Source organism: Pongo abelii, chromosome 4, assembly GCF_028885655.2.
Source record: "Pongo abelii isolate AG06213 chromosome 4, NHGRI_mPonAbe1-v2.0_pri, whole genome shotgun sequence".
In the NCBI taxonomy this organism is placed as follows: Eukaryota; Metazoa; Chordata; class Mammalia; order Primates; family Hominidae; genus Pongo; species Pongo abelii.
The window spans coordinates 11,312,461-11,329,260 of record NC_071989.2 but is presented as its reverse complement, the minus strand read 5'-3'; the positions used below and the strand labels follow the sequence as shown (position 1 = coordinate 11,329,260).

Here is a 16,800-nt window from a genome sequence, read left to right as displayed (position 1 = left end):
CATTTTGAAAGAGTGTATAGCAGTTTCTTACCAACTAAACATACTTTTATCATGTGATCCAACAATGGCACATCTTGGTATTACTAAAGGAGTTGAAAACTTACGTCTACTCAAAAACCTGCACGCAGATGTTTATAGCAATGTTATACAACATTGCCAAAATTTGGAAGCAACCAAGATGTCCTTCAGTAGATGAATGAATAAATAAACTGTGGTACATCCAGAAAATGGAATATTATTCAACATTCAACACTAAAAAGAAATGAGATATCTACCCAAGACATGGAGAAACCTGAAATGTATATTACTAACAGAAAGAAGATAATCTGAAAAGGCTACATACTATATGATCCCAACTATTTGAAATTCTAGAAAAGGCAAAATCATGGAAACAGTAAAACGATCAGTGGTTGCCAAAGGTCAGCGGAGAGGGAGGGATAAATTGGCAAAGCACAGAGGACTCTTTAGGGCAGTGAATCTATTCTGTATGCAACTATAGTGGAGGATATATGTCATTGTACATTTATTAATAATAGAGGGTACAACCCAGGAATGAACCCTATTGTGACTTTGGACTATTGAACTCTATAGAATTTGGGTCATAACAATGTGTCAATGTAGATTCATCCACTGTAACAAATGTACCTTTAGGGTGCAGATTGTTGATAGCGGGGGAGGCTGTGCCTATGTGGGGGCAGGGAGTACATGAGACTTTTCCCCTTTCTGCTCAATTTTGCTGTGAACCTAAACCTACTCTAAAAAGGAGAGAGAGAGAGAAACAGATACCTGACAACCAGCTGCACCATTCATCTGATAAATACTTACTCACTTACTACCTTGTGACAGGCACTCTTTTAGTGCATTTTATTGTTGAATTATATATAAATATAAGATATACATTAGCATTTTATTGACTTCATTTTAATGCTATGAAACCTAAAATCTTTCAAGATTTGACTTTTAAGGAATTCTTCATGAGGCCTGACACAGTGGCTCACACCTGTAATCCCAGCACTTTGGGAGACCGAGGTGGATAAATTGCTTGAGCCACCTCGTTGAAGATCAGCCTGTGCAACGTGGCAAAACCTCATGTCTTCTAAGCAAATCGCTTGAACCCTGGAGGCGGAGGTTTCAGTGAGCCGCGATCGCGCCACTGCACTCCAGCCTGGGTGACAGAGCGCAACTCTGTCTTAAAAAAAAAAAAAAAAAAAAAAAAAAAAAAGCAAACACAATTCTGCATGAAGATGATTAAAGAAATAATGTGAGGAGAGGGTAAACTGACCTGCAATGATCATATGTTAACAAAAACCTGGGCTCAGCTTGCTGGATGTAGAGTGATCGACTAGGGGGATAAATTGGAACTAGACAACTTGTCATTTTGGGGGAGAATAAATAAAGGTGCCATTTCAAAGAAGACAAGTTTCTTCTGATAGGTTTTCAGAAAGTTGTATATTTTAAGTGTTTAAAATAGGTTTGTTTGGAAGCTTGGAAAGATTGCATGTTGGGTACCCGAAGAAACTGGTAGATGTATTGGATGGAAGAAATTGGAGGAAAGGGCCAGGTGTGGTGGCTCATGCCTGTAATCCCAGCACTTTGGGAGGCCGAGGCAGGCAGATCACCTCAGGTCAGGAGTTCAAGACCAGCCTGACCAATATGATGAAACCCCTGTCTGTACTAAAAATTCAAAAAGTAGCCAGACGTGGTGGCATGCGCCTGTAATCCCAGCTACTCAGGAGGCTGAGAAAGGAGAATTGCTTGAACCCCGGAGGCGGAGGTTTCAGTGAGCCGAGATCATGCCATTGCACTCCAGCCTGGGCAACAAGAGCGAAACTCCATCTCAGAAAAAAAAAAAAAAAAAGAAAAAGAAAAAAAAGAAGTTGGAGAAAGGAAGGGTCCTGGAGAAAAGCAAAATAGAGGGAAAGTGAATAGGACAGCATCAGAGCCACGCACAGCCACCAGAAGCAAGAGGACTGGAGTCCATGTCAGGGCCTCCCTTCTGGTCCTGATGGGAGAGGGGAGGCTGCAGGGGGAGGACAGAGAACCAAGGACTTGGCCATCCCATTTCACACATGTGGCCATTTACATTTTAATTCTGAGTAATATTTGGCTTCAGAAAACAGAAGTAGGATTCTCACATTCTTAGATAAAATTCAACCCCAAGAAAACAAGTTTTAATATAGAGGATCTGGTGACCCCAAATAAGAGCAAAAGAAAAAGGTTAATTGACTTACTTATGTTTATCTAAATAGATTAAAATCGAACTGAAAATCTCACTATAAATTTGGGTATATGGCATTAATTAGGGCCATACTGAAAACATTGTGTTTTCATTTTAGCATTTAGAATTCATGCTGCATTCAGTTTGAATTCATTTTCCCTTTTAATATATTTTAATCACTTAAGTCATTAAATCATATGAATTGGAAATGTATTATAATAAATTAGGAATATTAATTATAACATCCAATGTAGCTAAAATATATACATATGAATAAAATGCATAGATTGATTGATGATGCCATCTGTTTTTAGTACATAACCAATAGATTCACTATAAGAATGGATTTATTATCTCTTTTCAATGGTTTCATCATTATTTAAATAACTAAACTCAGAGAACTTTGAACTAAATCACACATGGGCAAATATACACACATAGAGAAAGTGACACTCATAGTTTAACCTTTTTTGTACACGTGGAATATCCCTTCTCAAGCACTATAATAAAGTGGATGTGCTTATAATCTGGGTACATGAACAAGACACACCTATGTAAGAATACAAACATCATCTCTCTTGGGTGGGTGCCAAGCAAGCCCTGGGTAGAACTGTAAGTTGGGTAAAGTTGTTTCCCACTTCTTTTTCTCTTTCCTTAGTTGACCCAAAGATCCTTGAGTCTCCCTTACCGAGGTGCTATGACCACCCTCAGGCTGGGCAACCATAACCCCTCAACCACACTGTCCCTCTACATCCCTCCCTCTTCCTTCCCTGTCATGTTCCCATGGAGGCACCATATGTGAAACGCTGCATTCATGGTTTCCAACTTAGGGATTTAGAGTCCAAGAGTGCTCTGAGGATTTCCACTTTTTCTGCTTTCACTTGCTGATGAATGAAAATAATTCCCGTAGACATATTCGGAATCATCAGAGGCCACCCTGTATGAATGAAGCATGCTCTATTTTGTTTGTAAGCTAGGTTGGAAGAGCTGCAGGGCTGAGGCCTCTGGATACATCCTTGGCTGTTCACAAAAGAGGTGTTTGTTTGTTTGTTTTTTGTCTTTAAAGAGGGATATTTCTTCATTTTGAAAACACTATTTTAGCAAAGCTGAGCAACACCAACGTAGCAAGTAATATATTAATTAACTCTCTCCATTCATTTGACAAATATTTCCTGAACATTTATGAGGTGTCTGTCATTGCACTGGGTTTAGGGATAGGGATATATAACAGAGACGTTTCCTCCCAGAACACGCATCCTAATAGGAGAAGACGGACAATAATGATAAACATAACAAATAAGTTAGAACATGACAAATCCTATGAAGAATTCAATAGCACTTGAAGATAAACAAGAATGCTGGCTTGGGGTGAGGGTGTGATTCCAAGTGCAGTTTTCAATGGTGTGGTTAGAATCACCTCATAGAGAGAGCAGCACTTGGGCACTATTGAAAGAGTCCGGGGATGGCCTGGCACGGTGGCTCATGCCTGTAATCCCAGCACTTTGGGAGGTTGAGGCAGGCAGATCACGAAGTCAGGAGATGGAGACCATCCTGGCTAACACGGTGAAACCCCGTCTCTACTAAAAATACAGAAAAATTGGCTGGGTGTGGTGGTGGACGCCTGTAGTCCCAGCTACTCGGGAGGCTGAGGCAGGAGAATGGCATGAACCCGGGAGGCAGAGCTTGCAATGAGCCGAGATGGCGCCACTGCACTCCAGCCTGGGCGACAGAGCGAGACTCTGTCTCAAAAAAAAAAAAAGAAAGAAAGAAAAAAGAAAGAGGCTGGGGATGTAGCCAGGTGTCCCAGCACATCTGTGACATGAATGAGTTTTTCTGTAATCAAAAAATTAAGTAGAGAAGATGCCAATCCTTCGATCCCTGAAGAACGCTGAAGCATAAGTGTAAAAGAAGGGTATTCCTGGATGAATCATGCTCTTTGTCCATATACATGCAAAAGTTTTCAGGTGCAGTTTTGCTAATGAAAACCCTGTGAAATAGCCTGTGTGTTAAGTAGCCACTTTATTTTGTTTCTAATTTAAATTTTTAAATTGTTCCCAAAATCAAAGGGCAGCCAGGAGAACATGCATCTCAAAATACACAGCAAAAAATATTTTGCATTTACTTATAAAAGATTAAAATTTTCTTTTGATAAAAAGAAGAGTAAAATGTAGAGTGGTTTTGTTGTTGAATCAAATACCTAAATTAAGCATAACGTGCCTTGGCCTCACACGTTCTGTCTCCCATGTAAGAGATGTTCTTATTTCCGCGGGTCTTCTGAGATAAAACTCCTTGTGTCAATTCTTCCAGTCTCTCGTTTAGCTTCTGATTCCTTTGAAATATTTAGAGCATATCCCTATTAAGCCTAATTTTAACATTTTGTGCATCATTCCTGCAGCCCTTTAAGACAGTGGTTAAATTTAATAAGTCTAGGGAATGAGGATCACTCTAATGCCTTTTATTTCTCCATGTGCTTCATCCATGAGGATGTGGCATATTTTATGGAGAGGAATGTCTAAGGCACTCATTATGAAGTTAAAATCACCTTTCCCAAATTCTATAGTTTGAAAGAAATACATTTGGATTTTTATTGGTAGGATATTAAAGCAAATACCGGCAATCAAATATAAAGCAAACACTTATTTTTTTTTTCCGTTTCCTTTTGTATGTCTTAATTCAGTTTGGTGCGATTAATTGTTAGCAGATACTTTATATGAAAAACATGTTTTGGTGTAGGTAGGGAAACCTTACACTGTAAAGCAAAAGTGGTGTCCTTTGCTCTTCCAGATAAGGAGACAAGGAGGCATCCAGCTCCTGGTGGACCTGTTGGATCATCGGATGACCGAAGTCCACCGTAGTGCCTGTGGAGCTCTGAGAAACCTGGTGTATGGGAAGGCCAACGATGATAACAAAATTGCCCTGAAAAACTGTGGTGGCATCCCAGCATTGGTGAGGTTACTCCGCAAGACGACTGACCTGGAGATCCGGGAGCTGGTCACAGGTTAGAATCATTATTAAATCATTATATTATATCTCAAGATAAACTTTCCATTATCCAACACAGAGGCAAATGTACTAATCAAATAAATATTGTGATGTTCTAATAACATAGGCGGTCTCAATGTGTGTTTTCAAATGAGTAAACAACTGAAGAAAATGGTGTCAGATGTGACACGCATGGATTCATATTCAGTAATCCAGTAAATGTAATCCTCACTAAAATTTTGTGATCATAAACAGTTTTTGTCAGTGGATTTAGAAGTAGCTGAGCATTGTACAATACCCAAGGCTCTTTATTAGAATACCATTAATAATAATTGATCAAAGGACAAGTTGTGTCAGTTTTTGCTAATAAGGTATATATTCTGTTTTCTAGTGTGTTTAACAACAGACGGCTTATCCTACTTAGCAGTTAATTTTTTAAACGAAATATTCATGTCTATTAAAAGTCACAATTATTACATATTAAGGAATTTTCAAAAAGGGAACATTAAAGCTTTTTCATGATTGTAGAACTTTTGGGCTTAGTAAAATGGAGATAATTATAGTAGCCACACCATAGTCATGAGGGTTTAATAAATGAGACCGTGTAAAACATTTGGCACATATATGGAATACATGTGAACACAGTCAGTGTTAGCCATGAGCTGTCATCCCTCGCTTTTAAAATGTGCAGTGTTACTTGGAGTACTAATGGCCCAGGTGGCCTCAATACAGCATTTCAAATTACTCTGCTGCTTACTCATCTTAATCAGGCTCACTGCCATTCTAGGTGATATTTGGTTTTCAGTTCATCAAAAAGTACCCCATCAGCAAGTATTTAGCAAATGGATTGCATAGTTGACTGTCTAAAAAGATCTTTTAATCATCTGTGATTCCATCGACCTTCTGTCTTAACTCTAAAATTTCCTTGGAGCTATGCTGATGAAGTAGATGAAAATGTGTTTTTAAAGAAAATACATTATTCAAGCTAGAGAGTCATAAATATTTGTCCAGTCCCGGGTCAAGACTCCCAACTTCCGTATACTTTCTTAAATATACACTCTTTGAGATTATTGTCACATTTCTTTCTCACTCTTGGTTATATTAGAACTAGATGTAAATTGTTTTTTTTTTTCTTTTGTTTTTTCTTTCCATAACTAGAAAAATCATCTTTGTGGAAAAAATAATAATTGTTAAGAATTGCCGTGCTACTAAAGCAATGTTTCACACCAAACTAATGTGGGAAGACATGAGTCAGGGAAAGTAAAAGTACTTTTATCTACACGGTAAGATGTCTATGACAGTTTAGGGGTGAGTTATGTAACTGAAAATATTTCCTACTATTATGGTTAGGAACACCTATCCTTATATTTGTGGGTTGTGCTTAAGTTGGAACTGCCTGCAAAAGAAAGAGTTCAGTGCATGTGATGGGGACAGGAGGCTTCTGTGCAGTAAGACTCCACCAACAGATACATGAAGCCACGAGAAATGAAGACCAGCAGAGCACCTTCTGTGTACACCGGATGGATTCATTTATGATTTGAAAGGAATTGGATTTGACTAGAATTTGAATTTGCTCCAACACAAAATTCATTGTGTAGAAGAACTCCTCTGTGGTGGCTTCCCTGATTGCCAGAGAAACTCAGCCACGTGCCAAAGGTTGACATGAATGATGGCTTAAAACAGAATGTAAATGCCATACCCCTGACACATGACATCTTCTGCAGCCTGTGTCTTATCCTGTGCTGCCATTTGAAGCAGCTGTAAAGGAACTGACCGCAGTCTACTCCATTGCCTTCAACATTGCTTCCGACAGCTTCTGGGTGTCGGCCGTTCACATGTGCCTGGGCGACATCAGAAATTCCTATGTGAGCCCCATTCGGAAAACCAAAGGCATAACCTCTTGTTCCTTTTCCTGGTGAAACGCAGGCTGTGGGAAGGATGCTTGCTTGATGTATGGAGAGGATACACTCTTATTCCACTTCTTTTAAGAAGAAGGAGGTTTGCACCCACTGTCATGTCTTGACCCACTGTGTTTTCATCAGCGTGTGCTGGGGGTTTGAGGCTCTCTCTGTGTCTCCTCCTAGAAGAAATGCTGTCTTTTGCCATGATAGCCACATCCATTAAGATGGACAGTGGTTGTTACTTCAATAGATGTTTTCTGCCTTTCCAGAAGCATTTTCATGTTGTGCTTGGCTGAACTTCAGGCATCAGTTTCACCTTTATCAAAGAAAAACATATCAGAACATGTTGACAAGCTGAAGTTCATGGTTTCTGAAGTTGCCATCATGGATTCTTTAGAAAATCCACAAGCCGCTTGGCCAAGCTTCCACTCTAGTAAAGGAAATTGGAAGAGAGCATCTAGGAGAACATTCTAGTGCAGAAGGAATTGTTACTGTAAGCCAGTCTAGTGATTGGTTCTAGACAAAGCCTTCTGAGTTTCCTTACTGACAGAAACCTGAGGGGGCCTGGAAACCCGCAGGACTCAGCTGACTTCTGCACAAATATTGCCTCAATGATGTAAAGCAAGCCAAAGCCGGCTTCACTGCCCAAAGCAAAACTAAAATGAGGCAAAAGGAATTCACCTCAGAGAAAGCTTGGATTCTGTTGACCAAGCCTTGGATGCCCTCAGTTGACCACACAGTGCAGCCACGGAGATGCCTACATTAGTGCCCCCTACAGTGGTGAGGCTCTGCTCTGAATGGTCAGAAGTGTGCAGCACTGGCTGCTAAATATTTAAAGCGATGGGCCTGACAAACATGTCCACATTTTGGGAACTTGCTAGATGAGCAGCAAGGGAGTGGATGACTCCGAGAGGTGGAGTAGGGTACAAGAAGAAAGGCTGGCTTCACGTCTTTTGTCGCAAGGAGCCGCCGCAAATCTGTTTAGGAATTAGGTAAGATATCCATGCATGAATTAAACAAAACAAAGATCTAAGTGTGAGAACTATACCCCCTACTTCCTTTGCAATTCTCCCGTGGATCTAATACAGAGCTCAGCAAAGAATAATGACTTAGTACGTTACAGGAGCCCCACCAGTACAGGGGAGTTTTTTCTGATCACTTTCCTGCCTATTATCTCATGGATGAGAACAAATGTTGAACAAAAAATTACAGGGGAAGGCAGGGTGAGGTCTCCCTTTGAATTTCTTACTTATTTGTAGACTAGGATATATTATAAACAAATATTCAAACGAACAATTTTAGTGATTTTTAAAAAACTAAAGCATAGTTTATAAACCAGATTTTAGATTAGACCTAGCTGTATATCCAGAAGAACCTATGATGTCAAGAGTGCCAAATTATAAATAAGAAAGAAATGATCTTGCAGAGTTTTAAATTATGTATTGAATATTGCTTGGCAAACTATTTGAACAATGATAAAGTGTTAAAATTGAGATATTTACATGCATTTACATTCAACACATAAACATGCATGCTGAAAAAAACAGCTGCCTGTTTCCACGGCAGTATCTCTTCACAGCAGAATATATTTTGCTGCCTGCTATGTCTTGCAATAAATAATTTTCTTCCTATGCAATAATTACTATGAGATGATGATGATAATTTTATTTAAATCCAATCGAAGCTATTGTATGCTAGCCATTGCTTGAAAAGCTCCGAAGCAAATAAACTTTAATTAGAAATGCTGCACGTCCTTTGGGCCTAACTAATATAATTTTTCTCTCTCTAAATATGGAAATAATGGACCAAAATTTTGAGTATGCCCAACTAAAGATTTCAGAATGCTTTACAAATCATAATAAAATGGTTTTTATTAAACTATAGAACTTAGTAAATAAGTTTCATTTTGGTGAAAGCACATGTCTTGAGAGCTCTGCTTCTCCAGGAGCACAGTGTCCGTCCATCTGATGCTTCGCATATCCAGATGGCCTTTCCTTTTAGTTAAGGAGTCAGGCTGAGGACTCAACCTTGTCCTTCATTTCGGGCGTCATTAATTCCCTCCTTTCTCCATAGAAGTCCTTTCCAGAATCTTCTGTCTTCGGGACGGATTTGGATATTGCTCTCTAGACCTGCACAGCAATCCTGGATTAGAACTTCTGTTTCCAAGATCCTATGCCCTCTTCTCTCTTGTTTTTCTCTCTCATAAGTTCCTGAAAAGGGATGCTTAGGAGATTAAATTCTGAAAAAATAAGTCTTTAACCCTCACACATGAGTGATGTTTACTAGATACACAATTCTAGATGGAAAATTATTTTTCTCAGGAATATTTTCTATAATTTAATTTTAGCCTTAATACTATTAAATTCTCTTGTGATATATCTAGATGTGTGCCTTTTTAAAAAAAAAATCATTGAACATTTTCAATTTAAAGAGTCATGACCTTCTCCAGTGCCAGAAAATTTTCTTTTTTTTTCTTTTTATTATTATTATTATTATTATTATTATTATTATTATTATACTTTAGGCTCTATGGTACATGTGCGCAATGTGCAGGTAAGTTACATATGTATACATGTGCCATGCTGGTGCGCTGCACCCACCAACTTGTCATCTAGCATTAGGTATATCTCCCAATGCTATCCCTCCCCCCTCCCCCCACCCCACGACAGTCCCCGAAGTGTGATGTTCCCCTTCCTGTGTCCATGTGTTCTCATTGTTCAATTCCCACCTATGAGTGAGAATATGCGGTGTTTGGTTTTTTGTTCTTGCGATAGTTTACTGAGAATGATGATTTCCAATTTCATCCATGTCCCTACAAAGGACATGAACTCATCATTTTTTATGGCTGCATAGTATTCCATGGTGTATATGTGCCACATTTTCTTAATCCAGTCTATCATTGTTGGACATTTGGGTTGGTTCCAAGTCTTTGCTATTGTGAATAATGCCGTAATAAACATACGTGTGCATGTGTCTTTATAGCAGCATGATTTATAGTCCTTTGGGTATATACCCAGTAATGGGATGGCTGGGTCAAATGGAATTTCTAGTTCTAGATTCCTGAGGAATCGCCACACTGACTTCCACAAGGGTTGAACTAGTTTACAGTCCCACCAACAGTGTAAAAGTGTTCCTATTTCTCCACATCCTCTCCAGCACCTGTTGTTTCCTGACTTTTTAATGATTGCCATTCTAACTGGTGTGAGATGGTAACTCATTGTGGTTTTGATTTGCATTTCTCTGATGGCCAGTGATGGTGAGCATTTTTTCATGTGTTTTTTGGCTGCATAAATGTCTTCTTTTGAGAAGTGTCTGTTCATGTCCTTCACCCACTTTTTGATGGGGTTGTTTGTTTTTTTCTTGTAAATTTGTTGGAGTTCATTGTAGATTCTGGATATTAGCCCTTTGTCAGATGAGTAGATTGCAAAAATTTTCTCCCATTTTGTAGGCTGCCTGTTCACTCTGATGGTAGTTTCCTTTGCTGTGCAGAAGCTCTTTAGTTTAATTAGATCCCATTTGTCAATTTTGGCTTTTGTTGCCATTGCTTTTGGTGTTTCAGACATGAAGTCCTTGCCCATGCCTATGTCCTGAATGGTATTGCCTAGGTTTTCTTCTAGGGCTTTTATGGTTTTAGGTCTAACATTTAAGTCTTTAATCCATCTTGAATTAATTTTTGTATAAGGTGTAAGGAAGGGATCCAGTTTCAGCTTTCTACATATGGCTAGCCAGTTTTCCCAGCACCATTTATTAAATAGGGAATCCTTTCCCCATTTCTTGTTTTTGTCAGGTTTGTCAAAGATCAGATACTTGTAGATATGTGGCATTATTTCTGAGGGCTCTGTTCTGTTCCATTGATCTATATCTCTGTTTTGGTACCAGTACCATGCTGTTTTGGTTACTGTAGCCTTGTAGTATAGTTTGAAGTCAGGTAGTGTGATGCCTCCAGCTTTGTTCTCTTGGCTTAGGATTGACTTGGCGATGCGGGCTCTTTTTTGGTTCCATATGAACTTTAAAGTAGTTTTTTCCAATTCTGTGAAGAAAGTCATTGGTAACTTGATGGGGATGGCATTGAATCTGTAAATTACCTTGGGAAGGATGGCCATTTTCATGATATTGATTCTTCCTACCCATGAGCATGGAATGTTCTTCCATTTGTTTGTATCCTTTTTTATTTCCTTGAGCAGTGGTTTGTAGTTCTCCTTGAAGAGGTCCTTCACATCCCTTGTAAGTTGGATTCCTAGGTATTTTATTCTCTTTGAAGCAATTGTGAATGGGAGTTCACTCATGATTTGGCTCTCTGTTTGTCCGTTACTGATGTATAAGAATGCTTGTGATTTTTGTACATTGATTTTGTATCCTGAGACTTTGCTGAAGTTGCTTATCAGCTTAAGGAGATTTTGGGCTGAGACAATGGGGTTTTCTAGATATACTATCATGTCATCTGCAAACAGGGACAATTTGACTTCCTCGTTTCCTAATTGAATACCCTTTATTTCCTTCTCTTGCCTAATTGCCCTGGCCAGAACTTCCAACACTATGTTGAATAGAAGTGGTGAGAGAGGGCATCCCTGTCTTGTGCCAGTTTTCAAAGGGAATGCTTCCAGTTTTTGCCCATTCAGTATGATATTGGCTGTGGGTTTGTCATAGATAGCTCTTATTATTTTGAGATACGACCCATCAATACCTAATTTATTGAGAGTTTCTAGCATGAAGCGTTGTTGAATTTTGTCAAAGGCCTTTTCTGCATCTATTGAGATAATCATGTGGTTTTTGTCTTTGGTTCTGTTTATATGCTGGATTACATTTATTGATTTGCGTATATTGAACCAGCCTTGCATCCCAGGGATGAAGCCCACTTGATCATGGTGGATAAGCTGTTTGATGTGCTGTTGGATTCTGTTTGCCAGTATTTTATTGAGGATTTTTGCATCAATGTTCATCAAGGATATTGGTCTAAAATTCTCTTTTTTTGTTGTGTCTCTGCCAGGCTTTGGTATCAGGATGATGCTGGCCTCATAAAATGAGTTAGGGAGGATTCCCTCTTTTTCTATTGATTGGAATAGTTTCAGAAGGAATGGTACCAGCTCCTCCTTGTACCTCTGGTAGAATTTGGCTGTGAACCCATCTGGTCCTGGACTTTTTTTGGTTGGTAAGCTATTGATTATTGCCACAATTTCAGCTCCTGTTATTGGTCTATTCAGAGATTCAACTTCTTCCTGGTTTAGGCTTGGGAGGGTGTATGTGTTGAGGAATTTATCCATTTCTTCTAGATTTTCTAGTTTATTTGCGTAGAGGTGTTTGTACTATTCCCTGATGGTAGTTTGTATTTCTGTGGGATCGGTGGTGATATCCCCTTTATCATTTTTTATTGCATCTATTTGATTCTTCTCTCTTTTTTTCTTTATTAATCTTGCTAGCGGTCTATCAATTTTGTTGATCCTTTCAAAAAACCAGCTCCTGGATTCATTGATTTTTTGAAGGGTTTTTTGTGTCTCTATTTCCTTCAGTTCTGCTCTGATTTTTGTTATTTCTTGCCTTCTGCTAGCTTTTGAATGTGTTTGCTCTTGCTTTTCTAGTTCTTTTAATTGTGATGTTAGGGTGTCAATTTTGGATCTTTCCTGCTTTCTCTTGTGGGCATTTAGTGCTATAAATTTCCCTCTACACACTGCTTTGAATGCATCCCAGAGATTCTGGTATGTTGTGTCTTGGTTCTCGTTGGTTTCAAAGAACATCTTTATTTCTGCCTTCATTTCGTTATGTACCCAGTAGTCATTCAGGAGCAGGTTGTTCAGTTTCCACGTAGTTGAGCGGTTTTGAGTGAGATTCTTAATCCTGAGTTCTAGCTTGATTGCACTGTGATCTGAGAGATAGTTTGTTATAATTTCTGTTCTTTTACATTTATTGAGGAGAGCTTTACTTCCAAGTATATGGTCAATTTTGGAATAGGTGTGGTGTGGTGCTGAAAAAAATGTATATTCTGTTGATTTGGGGTGGAGAGTTCTGTAGATGTCTATTAGGTCTGCTTGGTGCAGAGCTGAGTTCAATTCCTGGGTATCCTTGTTGATTTTCTGTTTCATTGATCTGTCTAATGTTGACAGTGGGGTGTTAAAGTCTCCCATTATTAATGTGTGGGAGTCTAAGTCTCTTTGTAGGTCACTCAGGACTTGCTTTATGAATCTGGGTGCTCCTGTATTGGGTCCATATATATTTAGGATAGTTAGCCCTTCTTGTTGAATTAATCCCTTTACCATTATGTAATGGCCTTCTTTGTCTCTTTTGATCTTTGTTGGTTTAAAGTCTGTTTTATCAGAGACTAGGATTGCAACCCCTGCCTTTTTTTGTTTTCCATTTGCTTGGTAGATCTTCCTCCATCCTTTTATTTTGAGCCTATGTGTGTCTCTGCACGTGAGATGGGTTTCCTGAATACAGCACACTGATGGGTCTTGAGTCTTTATCCAATTTGCCAGTCTGTGTCTTTTAATTGGAGCATTTAGTCCATTTACATTTAAATTTAACATTGTTATGTGTGAATCTGATCCTGTCATTATGATGTTAGCTGGTTATTTTGCTCGTTAGTTGATGCAGTCTCTTCCTAGTCTCGATGGTCTTTACATTTTGGTATGATTTTGCAGTGGCTGGTACCGGTTGTGCCTTTCCATGTTTAGCGCTTCCTTCAGGAGCTCTTTTAGGGCAGACCTGGTGGTGACAAAATCTCTCAGCATTTGCTTGTCTGTAAAGTATTTTATTTCTCCTTCACTTATGAAGCTTAGTTTGGCAGGATATGAAATTCTGGGTTGAAAATTCTCTTCTTTAAGAATGTTGAATATTGGCCCCCACTCTCTTCTGGCTTGTAGGGTTTCTGCCGAGAGATCCGCTGTTAGTCTGATGGGCTTCCCTTTGATGGTAACCCGACCTTTCTCTCTGGCTGCCCTTAACATTTTTTCCTTCATTTCAACTTCGGTGAATCTGACAATTATGTGTCTTGGAGTTGCTCTTCTCGAGGAGTATCTTTGTGGCGTTCTCTGTATTTCCTGAATCTGAATGTTGGCCTGCCTTGCTAGATTGGGGAAGTTCTCCTGGATAATATCCTGCAGAGTGTTTTCCAACTTGGTTTCATTCTCCCCGTCACTTTCAGGTACACCAATCAGACGTAGATTTGGTCTTTTCACATAGTCCCACATTTCTTGGAGGCTTTGCTCGTTTCTTTTTATTCTTTTTTCTCTAAACTTCCCTTCTCGCTTCATTTCATTCATTTCATCTTCCAGGGCTGATACCCTTTCTTCCATTTGATCGCATCGGCTCCTGAGGCTTCTGCATTCTTCACGTAGTTCTCGAGCCTTGGTTTTCAGCTCCATCAGCTCCTTTAAGCACTTCTCTGTATTGGTTATTCTAGTTATACATTTTTCTAAATTTTTTTCAAAGTTTTCAACTTCTTTGCCTTTGGTTTGAATATCCTCCCGTAGCTCGGAGTAATTTGATCGTCTGAAGCCTTCTTCTCTCAGCTCGTCAAAGTCATTCTCTGTCCAGCTTTGCTCCGTTGCTGGTGAGGAACTGCGTTCCTTTGGAGGAGGAGAGGTACTCTGGTTTTTAGAGTTTCCAGTTTTTCTGCTCTGTTTTTTCCCCATCTTTGTGGTTTTATCTACTTTTGGTCTTTGATGATGGTGATGTACAGATGGGTTTTTGGTGTGGATGTCCTTTCTGTTAGTTTTCCTTCTAACAGACAGGACCCTCAGCTGCAGGTCTGTTGGAGTACCTGGCCAGCCGTGTGAGGTGTCAGTCTGCCCCTGCTGGGGGGTGCCTCCCAGTTAGGCTGCTCGGGGGTCAGGGGTCAGGGACCCACTTGAGGAGGCAGTCAGCCCGTTCTCAGATCTCCAGTTGCGTGCTGGGAGAACCACTGCTCTCCTCAAAGCTGTCATACAGGGACATTTAAGTCTGCAGAGGTTACTGCTGTCTTTTTGTTTGTCTGTGCCCTGCCCCCAGAGGTGGAGCCTACAGAGGCAGGCAGGCCTCCTTGAGCTGTGGTGGGCTCCACCCAGTTCAAGCTTCCTGGCTGCTTTGTTTACCTAAGGGAGCCTGGGCAATGGCGGGCGCCCCTCCCCCAGCCTCGCTGCCGACTTGCTGTTTGATCTCAGACTGCTAGCAATCAGCGAGACTCCGTGGGCATAGGACCCTCTGAGCCAGGTGCGGGCTATACTCTCCTGGGGCACCGTTTCCTAAGCCCGTCGGAAAAGCACAGTATTCGGGTGGGAGTGGCCCAATTTTCCAGGTGCCGTCTGTCACCCCTGGAAAGGGAACTCCCTGACCCCTTGTGCTTCCCGAGTGAGGCAATGCCTCGCCCCTGCTTCGGCTGGCGCACGTTGCACTCACCCACTGACCTGCGCCCACTGTCTGGCACTCCCTAGTGAGATGAACACGGTACCTCAGATGGAAATGCAGAAATCACCCGTCTTCTGCGTCGCTCACGCTGGGAGCTGTAGACCGGAGCTGTTCCTATTCGGCCATCTTGGCTCCTGTTTCAATAATGTTTCTTCTTCTCTTTTAAAATAATTCTTTTGTCTCCATTTCCTCTGTCCTCTCTTTCTGAAATTAGTCAGATTTTGAGCCTCTTGGATTATTTCTCTTGTATTTTCTTATGTAATTTGGAGCTCTTTGCCTTTTTATCATATGTTCTGAAAGAATTCGCTGATATCCAACATTTATTTTCCCCCAATTTTTCTGTGACTTCCATGCTACCACTACCAGGGGCCCAAGAGTGTATCATCTTTTTAAAAGAAAAATTCTAAGAATTCTCTTTTGTATTTTTTAATAGCTCCTATTTTTGTTTTATGAATGTAAGATATTTTTGAATTTCTCTAAGGATATTAGTTAGAACTTAAGTTTGTTTTTATCTCTTTGGCATGAATTATCTCAATTTTTTTATTGTCAGCTTTTCTTTTTTTGTGGTGGGCTTTTTCACTGATTTTGCAGGCTTACTTCAAATCTGTGGTGGTCTTCAAGTTTTCTGCTTATTTTTAAAATAGTGGAATGGAGTTTTTCTGAGCTCTCTGCATGTCGGTGAAGCTTGTTCACAGTGAAGCTTCACTTCAGGGTGAACGGGTGGGAGGGAACTGTTGTAGTGGGGAGTCTTTTAAGTGTCTTAATGAGGAGGGTTTTTCTCTAAGGCCCAGATATCCACAGTACCTTTTTGGTTCTCCCCATCACAATCCGTCTCTTTGGAGAGTCTTCTAAGTTGTTTATTTTGTTTGTTGGCCTGGAGGAAGGGGACAGTACTTTCCTGTCTGCTGGGTATTCTTTCAACCTAGGTGGAAGTGGAGAATGAGAGGTGACTACTTCCTTTCAATCACCCCTTTCTAGCTTGTCTTCCCATTTCTGCACCCCAGGTGCCTGCCGTCTGTTGAGTATAAATCTTTCCTAGGGTTCCACCAGGACAGTCAGCCACCTCCCTGGGATAGGGTCCCCTCTGTGTGTATCCTGGGCTATGCTGGCTTCTCCCTGAGCTCCATCTGTCAGCTCACCTCTGGCTGTTTTGTATCTTACAGAAATGTGATGAAATTTCTTGTCTGAATTACTCCTTCCATTCTCTTCTCTATTCCATTCTCTTCTCTATTCCATTATGTCCATGGTAAATAACATCTTCTGTCCTGTATGAGTTCAGAACTCATACAGTGAACTCTGAACAGTTTTGAAGATTAAACAAAG

The 16,800-nt window shown here is 40.1% G+C and overlaps 1 protein-coding gene across 5 annotated transcripts in view; it reads left to right on the top strand.

Annotated features, from left to right (window-relative positions):
- Window positions 1-16,800, top strand: part of CTNND2 (catenin delta 2) — a 948,913-nt gene that overhangs the window by 704,883 nt on the left and 227,230 nt on the right. For all 5 annotated transcript variants that reach the window (XM_024247287.3, XM_054555411.2, XM_054555413.2 and 2 more), the window contains one exon: window positions 5,003-5,216. In XM_024247287.3, coding sequence (XP_024103055.1) covers window positions 5,003-5,216 — 214 coding nt within the window. The remainder of the gene's footprint in view (window positions 1-5,002; window positions 5,217-16,800) is intronic.